Raw genomic sequence first — 13,706 nt, forward strand, 5'->3', positions numbered from 1 at the left:
CTGCAAAACGTCTGTTAGTCTATACGGTGCCACAGGATTCTTTGCTGCTTTTACAGAACCAGACTAACACGGCTACCTCTCTGATACTTAGCATAATGTAGTTGATCTTCAAACAAATATTTGCTTTAAATGTTCAGAAATGTGTCAAAGTGCTTCGGCTACTGTACACTATAGCAGGATCTGTAGTTAAGGTGATGGCACTAAGGGTTCCATTCTAGCTTCCTGTTCATCTTTGAGTGTCCTCTGCATATTCCCATTCTTGGGTTGTGCCAGTTGGTGCAGCCTAGACAGTAGAACCTGTTCTAAGCAGTGCCTGTTAGAGTGCTCACACACCCTCTCTAAAATGTTATGAAGGCAAGGCTATAGTGTGGCATGGCATCTACTGTTCCCCAGTTCCTTCCAACCACAGCATTAGACAAAAGTGAACTTTTTCCAAATCTCTTGGATTTCATCTATAGTACCATTAGATATGTAGGTATTTTAGAGTTAATGTTAGATACTTTATCTCAGACACTGTTTCCTTCCCCAGATCTAAAGCAGAGCTCTGTGTAGCTCAAAAGCTTGTACCTTCCACCAACAGAAGTTGGTCTAATAAAAGTTCTTACCTCATCTATCTTGTCTTTCTCATACTTAATACTCTTAGTAAAGTTACAATTTTTAATCTCTCTCTGTTCTAACTATAGTAGTGGAGTCAAAAATCAGAGGAGCAGTCTTCAAAGATGCACTTTGTGTCCAGAAGTATTTCCAGCATCAGACATTAATATAAGGCACCTTGCATGTCTTGGTGAAAGACACACTCCACCCAGAAGCTCCATCTGCTGTACATTTACTGCAAGATTGCATAAAGACAGACAGAATGGATCACAGGAACTCTTACTTGAAGAACTAGTAGTGTCCCTATGGGTACTCCACTTTAGATGCATTCGCACCCACTGCACCTCAGATTGGAGATTTTAGGTATCAGTGTCTGTCCAGCCCACAAATATGTTCTCCCTGTTTTGTGTCCTGCATCAGAGCTATATAGTGCTGCATGGGTGAACTGTCCTCAGTTCCTTCTCAGGCCTGGTCTACACTACGCGTTTAAACCGAATTTAGCAGCATTATACCGATTTAACCCTGCACCCGTCCACACAATGAGGCCCTTTATATCAATATAAAGGGCTCTTTAAACCGGTTTCTGTACTCCTCCCCGATGAGAGGAGTAGCACTGAAATCGGTATTGCCATGTCGGATTAGGGTTAGTGTGGCCGCAAATCGACGGTATTGGCCTCCGGGAGCTATCCCACAGTGCACCATTGTGACTGCTCTGGAAAGCCATCTGAACTCGGATGCATTGACCAGGTAGACAGAAAAGCCCCGCGAACTTTTGAATTTCATTTCCTGTTTGCCCAGCGTGGAGCTCTGATCAGCACGGGTGGCGATGCAGTCCCAAATCCAAAAAGAGCTCCAGCATGGACCGTACGGGAGATACTGGATCTGATCGCTGTATGGGGAGACAAATCTGTTGTATCAGAGCTCCATTACAGAAGACGAAATGACAAAGCATTTGAAAAAATCTCCAGGCTATGATAGACAGAGGCCACAGCAGGGACTCAGCACAGTGCTGCGTGAGAAGCGTAACAGAAAGCCAAAGAATCAAATGGACGCTCATGGAGGGAGGGAGGGAGGGGGTACTGAGGACTCCAGCTATCCCACAGTCCCCGCAGTCTCCGAAAAGCATTTGCATTCTTGGCTGGGCTCCAAATGCCTGAAGGGTCAAAAACATTTTCCCGGGTGTTTCAGAGTGTATGTCGTCAATTTACACCCTCCCCCTACCCCGAAAGAAAAGGGAAAAAAATAGTTTCTCGCCTTTTTTCAGTGTCACCCTATGTCTACTGCATGCTGCTGGTAGACGGGGTGCTGCAGCGCTAAACAGCAGCATCCTCTCCCTTCCCCTCCCCGGTGGCAGACGGTACAGTACAAAAGGACTGGTATCCGTCCTCGTCATCATCCTGTGAGTGCTCCTGGCTGGCCTCGGTGAGATTGGCCGGGGCCCCTGGGTAAAAATAAGAATGACTCCTGGTCATTCCCAGCAGATGGTGCAGAACGGCTGGTAACCGTCCTCATCATAGCAACTGGGGGCTGAGCCCCCTGCTCCCCCCCATCATGTCTAAAGAAAAGATTCTGTACTGCCTGGACTATCATAGCAGCGAAAGGCTGGTCTCCTCTTCCCTCCGCCCCCACCCTTTAATGTCCTGCCTGGACTTTCATAGCAGCTGGAGGCTTCCTTCCCCTCATTTTATCTCACTAAAAAGTCTGTGTTTCTTATTCCTGCATTCTTTATTACTTCATCATACAAATGGGGGGACACTGCCACGGTAGCCCAGGAGGGTTGGGGGAGGAGGGAATCAACGGGTGGGGTTGTTGCAGGGGCACCCCCTAGAATGGCATGCATCTCATAATTTCTGCGGGATCTCTGGGGCTCTGACACAGAGCGGCTGTGCTCTCTGGTTCTCTAGTACACTTGCCCCATATTCTAGGCTGGACTGACTATTTTTAGACAAAACATAGGAAGGGAATGACCCGGGGAGTCATTCCCATTTTTGCCTATGCGCCCCCGGCCGACCTCAGTGAGGCCAGCCAGGAGCACCCATGATAGCAGCAGACGGTACAGAATGACTGATAACCGTCATCTCATCGCCAATTTACAATGGCAGACGGTGCAATATGACTGGTAACCATCTCTGCTGTCTTGCAAAGGCAAATGAATGCTGCTGTGTAGCAGTGCAGTACCATGTCCGTCAGCAGCATCCTGTATACATACGGTGACAGTGACAAAAGGCAAAACGGGCTCCATGATTGCCGTGCTATGGTGTCTGCCAGGGCAATCCAGGGAAAAAGGGTGCGAAATGATTGTCTGCCGTTGCTTTCCCGGAGGAAGGATTGCGTGACGACATTTATCCAGAATCACCCGCAACGCTGTTTTTGCACCATCATGCATTGGGATCTCAACCCACAATTCCAATGGGTGGGGGATACTGCGGGAACTATGGGTTAGCTACGGGATAACTACCCACCGTGCAAAACTCCGGAAATCGACGCTAGCCTCGGTACATGGACGCACACCGCCGAATTAATGTGCTTAGTGTGGCCGCGTGCACTCGACTATACAATCTGTTTTACAAAACCGGTTTATGTAAAATTGGAATAATCCCGTAGTGTAGACATACCCTCAGCCGCATCAGCCTGGTGCCCCAGCAGCATCTGAATTAAAATTTCCTCATTTATATCTTACTATTTTGTTCGAGTTAGTGTTAGTTCATAGTTTGAGTTAGTGTTAGTACTCCCCCCCCCCCTTTTTTTTTTTTTTAAAAAACAAACCTCTTTTATCTTATTAAAATAGCAAACTACTTCCTGTCCTTATTTTTCCTTGTCTCTTCCCTCTGGGGAAATGAAACCTGGACAGGGTATGCCTGGCTCTCCCTGGTTTAAGTGTTGCCTCTCCTGCCATGAAGCAGTACTGTTCAATGACAGAAATTTCTGCTGCTTTCGCTGTCTTGGGGAGTCACATGTGCCTCAGAAGTGTACTTTCTGCTTAAATAAAAATCAAGAGCCATAAAGAACCATGAGCTAAAATTCCGGCTGCTAATGATGGAAAGTTCACTCCGAACAGCCCTCCCCTCCACCATGTACAGCAGTCCCCAGTGAGGCCCATTAACTTCCTCTGCTCAGTATTCCTCTGCAACTTTGAAGAGGAAATCTTTGGATTCCTCTCAAAAAGCCTCAAAAAAGTGGGCTTCAAGTCCACTAGATAGAGAATCTATCACAAAGAGATGATCCCTGACAAGGTTTACCACCTTGGCACTCAATCTCTGCCTCTATGCCTACAAGACTGCAGGCTCTTCAGGTACCAGCACTGCCAGCAAGCCTAAGGACTCTGAGTTCAGGCTCCAGAAGATTGGTACTGTTCTGTGAATGAAGTGGTAGAGAGAAAACAAGCTTCTCTAAATCATTAATGTCACAGGCCTCTACAGCCCCAGTATTTAGTTCTTCGGCTCTGCAGAAGACCGGTTCAGCAACTACTCATCATTCAGTCTCATCAGTTGAAGGCTCTCCATTCCACTATCAGAGAGTGAGCCAGCCTGAGGTCTCTGCAGAACCAGCTTACCATTGAGAGATACGACACATCCAGTTGTATGGACATCCTTGGTTGCCCCACCCAGGCCCTTTGCACCACCTCAGTGGCCTTACTGGGGCTCCTGGGTAGCCTATAGACACCAATTATTGAGGGCCCATAGTGTTTCGCATAGGGATAGGAGAAGACAATCTTCAACAATTTCTCTGTCTAGACCTCATGATCTGCAAGAGGAGACCTTTGAGAAACAAAGTGAGACTAGACAAAGATTACTTCTTCAACGAATATCTCCAACTTCTCCTGATAAAGCTGTTATGCTTCCTCCACCAACCTTGGCAGATAACGTCAAACAATTTCAGGACCTTATCAAGAGGGTAGTGGATTCTTTTAAAAATTCTGCTGGAAGAGGATAAGGAGTCGCAACACAAGCCGTCAACATCCTGTACATGCCCACATTGCACTTCTAATTAATGAGGCCTTGCTGGACCCAGCAAAAATTATATGGCAGACACCAGCCACAATACTTCCCACATGCAAGAGAGCAGACAAAAAATACTGTTCTCTCAAAAGACTTGGACTTTTTATTTTCACACTCATCCCTAAACTCCCTTGTTGTTGACCCTGTACATGAATGTGGCAGACAGCACCTAGCTATATTTGAAACATCTTGAGTTATTTGGACTAAAATCATATTTATTGGTGACCCTACAATTTAGGATTGCCAATTACCAAGCTCTTATGGCAAAGTACAGTCAGGGTGCTGTTGAGGTCCATCTCCCCAATTTACAGGCTCTCTGGCTCAAGGCATGACTCCTTGATGGTTGAAGGCTTGGAAATGACCTGCTCTGAGGAAGTAAAGGTGGTGCTATTACATAGCAGGAAACAAACTATTCATCGCACATGTATTCAAAAGTGGAAGAGATTCAACTCTGCTGTGACTTGAGACAATTATTCCTACATCCCCTCTAACTGCTGCTTGTGCTAGATTCCATCCTAGAACTAAAAATGTCAGGATTATCTCTAACCTCAAAGGTGCTTCTTGTAGCCATCACCGCCTTCTATCATAAGATAGACAGTTATTCTGTTTTCACTCATCCTACAACAAGAAGGTTTTTCAAGGGTAACCTCTTCCTACAAGTCAGATGCCCTACACCAGCCTGGGACCTCATCCTTGTCCTCAGTTGCCTTACAAGGCCTCCCTTTGAATCCATGGTCACCTGCACTTTTCTACACCTCTCTGTGAAAACTGCATTCCCAGTAGCCTTTATGTCTTCTCAGAGAAGGGCTCTAAGATACCCTTCATTTACAGTCTTTTTCAAAGACAAGGCTACACTATGACCACACCCCAAGTTCCTACTGAAAATATCTTTGGAATTCCATATAAACCAAGTAATCCACCTCCCCGTTTTCTTTCCAAAACTGCACCAGGACAGAGGGAGGTGACATTGCACACACTTGATGTCAGGAGAGCACTAGCCTTCTATTTAGATAGGACTAAACCCTTCAGGAAATTTCCCAAACTATTTCTCTCCATTACAGACAGATCAAAGGATCCTCAGTCTCTAAACAAAGACCCTCTAGATGGATATCGGACTGCATCACCTATTGCTTTCATTCTCTCAATCTTCAATCTCGTTCTAGAGTATGAACTCACTCCATGATGACAGGTTTTAGAGGGATAGCCATGTTAGTCTGTATCAGTAAAAACAACAAGGAGTCCTTGTGGCACCTTAGAGACTAACAAATTTATCTGGGCATACCCAGATGAAGTGGGTTATAGCCTACGAAAGCTTATGCCGAAATAAATTTGTTAGTCTCTAAGGTGCCACAAGGACTCTCCGTTGTCTTTACTCCATGAGATTTCGCTCCACTTCTATAGCCTTTCACAGAAATATGCAAAGCAGCAAATTGGACATCTGCTAATACATTTGCTGAACATTATCCACTCATCCATGACTGTGTCCAGTGCCATATTTGGCTCCACTGTCTTATCCTCAGTTCTAGACTCGACTCTGAAGCCCCACCCCTCCCTTAGGGGTATTGTTGTAGAGTCACCTAAAGTGGAGCACCCATAAAAACACTGCTCAAAGAAGAAGAAAAGGTTACTTACTTTATGCACTAACTGTGGTTCTTTGAGATGTGTGTCCCTATGGGTGCGCCACTATCTGCCGTCCTAACCTCTGCTTTGGAGCTGTTACCAATGAGCTCTGTGGTAAAGAAGGAACTGAGGGAGTTTGCCTGCACAGAGCTATATAGTCCTGATGCAGGGCATGGGGCTGGGAGAGCACATGTGTGGACCAAACGGACACTGCTACCTAAAATCTCCAATCTGAGGTGCAGGGGGCACAAACGCACCCAAAGTGAAGCACCCATAGGGGGATACATCTCAAAGAACCACAGTTACTGCACAAGGTGAGTAACCTTTTCTTGTGGAAGTACTAGCAGCAAAGTCTATTGTATCTGATACATCCAAGAGCATGTAATATGAGTGAAGAAACCTGTGTCATCTCTGAGTTTGGCACCTACTAAGACTAAGGTACCTATGAAGACATCAGCACCAGAGGTAACCCCAAGGCTAGCAGTGCTCATGGCACACAGGACATTGGATCTGATTAAACTAAAAGCTCTTAAACTTCTGTCAGCACTGGTTTCATACACTACAAAGTCAAGGCCACCTGAAAGGCCACCAGATGCATCAGTTGCAGTTCTGAGGAAGATGGATAGAATCATAGAATATCAGGGTTGGAAGAGTCCTCAGGAGGTCATCTAGTCCAACCCCCTGCTCAAAGCAGGACCAATCCCCAACTAAATCAGAACAGGAAAAGAGCATCCAGTGTTAGCAAGGCTGGATCCCAGATGAGTGATTCATTGGATCCATCAGTCCTGGATCCACCGACATCAGTTCCCAAACTGAAGATAACAATCCAAAAGGAAAAATCTAGACAGAATGTTCTGTTACTGGTTTTGAGGGTTCCTACGGCCCTAAAGACAATGGCAAAGACCTGACCGGAATTGGCAACAGTGGAGTCATCGGAACCAGACAGTATTACTCTAGTAGCCAAAATTTGCCATATGGCTCTACAATCACATTGGGCAACAGATCTACAAGAGATATCTTCAGGGTTGGGAGAGAGGAAAAGCCCCTTCAGATGTCTGTGTTCGGGGTCATACCCTGAAGAAGACAAGTAGAATGGAGGAAATACCTAGTTTCTCTCCAGAATTTTTTCTACTGCCTCCAAGTTCCTCAGATTCTCTAACACCATTTACTATGCATCACATCCTGGTTCTGGTAGTTCTCCGATCTTCTTGGCTATGGATATGAGGTTGGATCCACATTTGGAAGAGAAGTAGGATACACTAAACAACCTGACACATTCCCTATGTTCCGTTCTGTAGGAGCAAGATATATTACCTGGATATTGAACCTTTAATCCTCCTTACCCGTTGATTACAAATGGCACCTGAGGGTGGGTACTGGCAAGAATGGGCTCCTTAAGCTGCATGGTTCTGTTGGTATACATCAAGGGGATTTATGGAGTCTCTCAGCTACTATTTGGCGCATGAATCATTCTCCTGCTAAAGATCAAGAAAGGATCTCTATAATAGATTTGAGCTTTCTGTCTGTCTCCATCTCCTGACTTCAGTGAAGAATATCTGATGGTGTTACCAGCTCCTCTATCTGAAGAGGAAGAAGAATTAGCCCCACAGATGGACTAGCAGCAGCTAGTAACAGAGCCGGACTCTTCTGGTCAGAATGTGGGCATCGCTTCTGCTTTGTCTTTCTCTGAGGATGCACTACAGTTTTGTGAATTAGTAGATAGGATTGATGGTACCTCTAAAACTACCTTCTGTGGCAATGGAAAGAATTCTCCCATCCAGTTTTTGACATTTTGAGAGCCTCTTCGCAGACCAGAATTTCTTTACCCATATTGGATGGGGCTGTTGTCATGGCCAAATCTGTTTGGTCTACTCCAGCAGTTTGTTAGCCCATTTTTTAAAAAGCTGCTAAGTTTTATACCGCCTGTCCTATGAAGAGTTGTTCTTATTTTCACTACATGCAGCCCAGCCCTAACTTGTTCATAGTAGCAGTGGCTATCGACAGATGTCACATTCCATGTTATTTGTCAAGGAGGGTAAAGATTGTATACTTAAGGACAAAAGGTTTTTTCTTTATCTTCTCTGAGTATTATGTCCTGTTATCAGTTTCACCTACAAGAAAAGATGGTGACCTTTATTCAAGTGCTATCAGAAGATCAGCATAAACTGGTGAATGATATTTTAACTGGCGGACGGAACATAGTGAAACATGCTCTCAGAGCAAAGGTCCACAGTCTGTGAGGTGTGCTTCCCTAGAGGGGTGCAGAGGAACATGGGGGGGGCGTGGCCCAGGCATAGGCATGGGAACTAGAGGTACGGGGATGTAGGTTTTACACGGGGTCCCAGCTGCCGGCTCCATGCCCAGGATCTTGGCTGTGGCCCCAGCCTCAGCCCTCTTACCCCTGACTGATTTCCCCCCCCACCAGAGACACAGCCCTGCTTCCAGCCTCAGCTCTGGGGCAGGGGCGGACGGGGGTAAGGGCGTTGGCTTTCAGCACCCCCACTATTAAGTGTGTTGCAGCGCCACTGACCGAGGGCCCCAGCTGCCGGTCCCCTTACTCCATCCTTATCCCCACTCCTCTGGTATGGAGGGGGCGCAAGGTAAAAAGTTTGGGGACCATGGTCTTACAGTATCATTTGATGCTTCATACTCCTTTGACTAAAGCAACAGCATCTATTATTAGCTTAAGAAGACCTGGCGGGTTAAGATCTGCTCTTCCCAGTGAAACAGGTTCAGAATAGAGGACTTTCCCTTTGAAGGGGAGAATCTATTTAGCAATCCAACAAATGAACCACTGGAGAAGCTAAAAGAATACATGGTCAGTTCCTTAAGTTAATTCCTTCTGCTGAGAGAAGAACATCTGCCCCTACATTTTGAGATACCATAGTTGATCTTATCTGACATCATAATCATCTTACTATTACACTTTCAGTAGCAACAAAGAGGCAACTGTCACTGAGCTAGTTTTTTCAGCTTTGTTTGAGTGCCTTTGCTCCAGACATTGGGCGAACCAGTTTGTGAGGTGTGCTATACATTAGATTTCTGTATTGTTTTTATCTAGACTTGTCTGTATAATGATTTGTATGACATGGAAGATGTATTTGTGCTCCATGTTGCATCCCCACACCTCTCCTTACTGCAAGTTTGAATATTTTTAGCCATTTAAAAATATGTAAAGGTTTAAGACTTCTGGAAAAGCTCACTTTGACTATTTCTTCAGAACAGTTTTTTAATTTGATAAAGGAATTTCTTTAACAAATGTAAGCTTCTAAATTGACTGCAGGAACTGTCTCCCTCTGAGGAGCAATTTTTAGAAAGTGTATATTTTGGTGATTGCTGAGGGAGGGAGGGAGAGGAGGAATGGAAAAAATTGTATTTGAGCCTCTTGGAAACCTTGTGAAACTATTGTTGTTGTAATTAAACCTTAAACATGGTTCTGATCTAAAATTAATCTATCTATTTCTAATCTATGTTGCAATCTTTATATTTGAGTTTTAGAAAGCTATATGGCTACATAGGGACTTTTCTGAATGTTGGTTTCTAAAATGTTCATCTGTTCCTGCAACTCATCACTTGAAGTGTAAAAAAAAAAACTAATAGTTATTGCAGTAATTGGTTGTGATGTTATAAACCATGCTATTCCCCCTCCGTCCATCTGCACCCTCACAGTAAAAAAAAAAAAAAAAAAAAAAAAAAAAAAATTTAAAAAGCAGAATTAATAAGGTGTTTGCCAGTTGCTCTGATCACTTCCCTTATATGTACATCCTTTTCTCCATCCCTTTATCTGGTCTTTAGGCCTGGAACTAGCAACCACTTACACACATGCTTGCTTTTATGCATGTGAGTAGTTCTATTGCGATCAGGTCAAGTATCTGTGTAAACATTTGCGAAATCAGGACTTAAGGTAGCAAACCCATTAGGGTGGTGATTGATTGTTCGGAAAGAGCTGAGCATGCTTTGGGAATTTGTAATCTCAATAGTTTTAATGTGCAGAAAATGCAGCAATATATAAACAGAATTGTATCTAAAGGAATGTCTTTCTCCAACTTTCCATGCACAATTGGAAGCTCTTCAAAACCTTTGAGAAAAGGCAGACTAAGAACATACTCCCCTTTTCCCCCTGAACAATACAGAAAATATGGATATGTATAAAAACTACATCCTTCTAAAACAGAGGCAATAACTTTTGACTTTTTTAAATAAATTAGTTGGTAATTTAATTTTAACAATCTAGATTCAGGATTTGTGATGGTATTTCAGTAACTGAAAACTGTACCCCACTATATTTTTTTTAAATAATACTTCAATGATTTTGTTGGTAAAGAAGATCAAATTATATCTTATTAAGATTGAACTGTGTCACTGCCATTTCATTTTCTTGGTGTAACATGGTTACTAATTCTCTGTATTATGTCAGTTTCTGCCTGAAGGGAGAGGGATTGGATGGCAACTTTCCAGCTGTAATAGATTACACCCCCTATCTGAAGTTCACCCAAAGGTACTTTTTCATCCTGAAACCTCATCTTATTTTTCAGCTTCACTTGGTAGTTGGATATTTTGCCTTTTACTTATCTTTTTCAAGTTTATTTGGCTTCAAGTATGTTGAGACATTCTGCACTTGGTGACCAGTATGGGATGCTTAGCTTTTTATTGCTGTAATACTGCATGACTTATGACCTGTGAGCAGTCATGCTGGAATTTTAGTCTATACTTAGGTGTTTAATACTTATGTTAATTTTAAAGAGCGAAATTACTTTTATCACTGAACCTTAGACTTTTTAATTAGAGCTAATATCAGACTGTAGAGCAGCTGTAATCAATGCTTTTTTTCCTGTAGGAAGATATGCCAATTAAATTTTCCTTCCTACATGTACCTTTCTTCATAGTTAATGGCATTGTTCATATAAAGGTGAGAAAAATCACATCTGCACCTATATCTTGTTGACTTCTGTTGCATCTTGTAAAGTCTGTCTATATGTGGTATTTGTATTTAGCCCTTCAAAAATATCCTGTGGTTACCTGTATAATACCTAGGTCTCTTCAACCAATTTTTAAGTATATGGTTTAGCATAATGGTCCTTTTTGACAAACAGCATTTAGTTAATATCTGTATCTCACTGAGAACAGTGAGACCATCAGTAGCTCCACTCAGCACCTCAAAAGAGCATGGAAATAATGCTATAGATTTTGTTGCTAGATTTAACTGTTTTGAAAAGCAGGTGGGCATTAAGATGTCCTCCCATGAAACATTGGATGTACTGTTGCTAAGACACATGGCTGAAAAATGAAAATTCTAATTCTTCTCTAGAGATGCAGATCTCTTTAGATTGTTTGTTTTTTTTTTTTAATTGCCTAATTGCAAACTACAAAAATATTTTTGACCCAGATCAGTAAAAGAATGGGAGCATTTCTTAAAAAGTGTGCACACACACATTATCGAAAATCCTGTGTCTGTTCAGGGTCACCACTGTACTGATATAGTCTAAAAGCTTTAATGGACACCCATGTTTGTCACAGCAGGCCTGATTTGTCTTAATTAAAACAAATTTAGACCCCATAGGTACTAGGGCAGTGATTCAAACACTTTTATGTTGATCCTTGATAATGAGGACTAAAAGATCCATAGGTAATGAGTGTGTTTATAGTAGCATGCCTTCAAGAAGTATACCAACAGTGAACTGTTTTAAATACCAGTACTATGATTTATAGTATTTACAATGCTAAATACTTCTAGAAGAAACATGAACAATAAGTGAATTATGCAGAACTCTCACAACTGAAAACTAGCTAAAAGTTCTTGATGTTGCAGCAGAAAACTTTGTAACAAGGAAAAAGGTAAAGGGATAAGCTAAAATTCTTACCTTTCTGAGTTAATTGCCGCCTCCTCAATTTAGCATAGCAAGATCATCCTTTTTGTGCTGCCCTAAAGAGCTGATGACTTCACAGACAGATTCACAACCACCAAAAGTAATGCCAGGAAATAGCTTTGTGTTTGCTGAGCAACTAATGACTATCTTGTAAACTGTAGTTGTAATGTTTAATCCTACAGCTATTCCATTACTGTTTTTCTTAAAAACAAACAAACAAAAAAAAACACTTTGCATTTCATGTTTTAAGAGTAGCAGTGTTTCAGTTTCAAGGCAGGTTTTCTATCAGTTAACTGTAATTTTCATTTGGTTTATAAATTTGGTTCTTCAGTTCTGATAGCATCAGCAGTGATGAAGAAGAGCTAAGGACTCTGGGGAGTAGTGGCAGTGAAAGCAGTACTCCAGAAAATATTGGACCTCCTTTCATCATGGATGAAAACAGTTGGTACAACAAATGCAAAAGAGTAGAACAGAAGTATCGACTCACCTTGGAGCAGAAGGTAAAAAAAAAAAAAAAAGTTTGTGGAAGGGTGAGGGTAACTGAAACTGAACTAATGTGTATTTATATGTCCGATATTATTGTCATTGAAAAGACATAGGATCCTGTAAACAAGAATTCTTCTAGTCATATATTTTTGTCAAAGCATAACAAATATAGCTATTATGATGGGTCAGGTTAAATGTCATTGAAGTTGGTGGGTTGGACTAACGCACTTTGGTTAAGATGGCGGTAAGAAACATTTATACTCCTTTTATAGCAGCTCCCAACCTAAAACAAGCATATGTGAGTCCACCCAGGAATTTGAATTTATGTGAGTTGGAGGGCTTGGGTGGGGAGTGTGGAGAGAGAAGCAGAACCACACAGGAACAGATTTAGAAAACACATACAGTATGGACAAGAGGCTTGGAGCTGTAAGCAACGAAACTATCTCCTGAGAATTGTCTCCTCTGTTCAAGGAAAACAGGACTTTGTATATTTCTTGTCAATAAACAAAATTGCATCAGAGGTACCTATTGAAGCACTGGGAGTGGGCAGGTGTGGGCCTACCCATTACTAAAGGCCTCCCTCCTCAGCTTAAGGGGAAGAGCTATTGGATCCAGGCATTAACTAATTTTGGGAGATGACAAATGAAAAAATAAGGATGGAAATTAAGGTCACAGGGATAAAATCAGGGATCCAGAAGGGGCCAGTGAGCAGAGAACTCAGGACAGCACCCGCTGGTCCTTGAAGGTGCCAGGGAGGCAGTGGACACAGCTCAGAGGAACTCTGCCTGGAGATGAGACTTCAAGAGGAATTGGAAATAGGCCTCACAGTTGCAAAGCACCTCCCTGTCCAGCTTCCTCCTCTGGGTATCAAAGGTTCCTGATGTCAGTTTCTCCTCCTACCTGTAGCAACCTGCAAGATCCTGAATTTTTCACTAGCTGCTCAGGCCAAACAGGGTAACACTGCTTTGTGTTCTTTGGCTTCCATATATCTAAGTATTGATGTGTGCCCTGTCACTATTGAATCTGATAGTTTACATGAGGTCTCTTAATATCTAGACAGAATAAATAATAATACTTAGCACTTATATAGCCCCTTTTAATTAGAGGATTTCAAATTACTTTAAAATAGTCCCTATGATGT

General features: G+C 42.7%; 1 protein-coding gene across 8 annotated transcripts in view; it reads left to right on the plus strand.

The window, feature by feature from the left end:
* The window catches only part of RUNDC3B (RUN domain containing 3B), a 146,390-nt gene that overhangs the window by 54,599 nt on the left and 78,085 nt on the right, over positions 1–13,706 (plus strand). For all 8 annotated transcript variants that reach the window (XR_005594095.1, XR_005594096.1, XR_005594097.1 and 5 more), the window contains exons 6-7: positions 10,630–10,710; positions 12,411–12,579. Coding sequence is in view for 5 of the 8 variants with exons in the window: in XM_039524668.1 (XP_039380602.1) it covers positions 10,630–10,710; positions 12,411–12,579 (250 nt within the window). In the remaining 3 variants the exon portion in view is untranslated. The remainder of the gene's footprint in view (positions 1–10,629; positions 10,711–12,410; positions 12,580–13,706) is intronic.

This window comes from Mauremys reevesii, linkage group 2 (genome assembly GCF_016161935.1).
Source record: "Mauremys reevesii isolate NIE-2019 linkage group 2, ASM1616193v1, whole genome shotgun sequence".
Lineage (NCBI taxonomy): Eukaryota > Metazoa > Chordata > Testudines > Geoemydidae > Mauremys > Mauremys reevesii.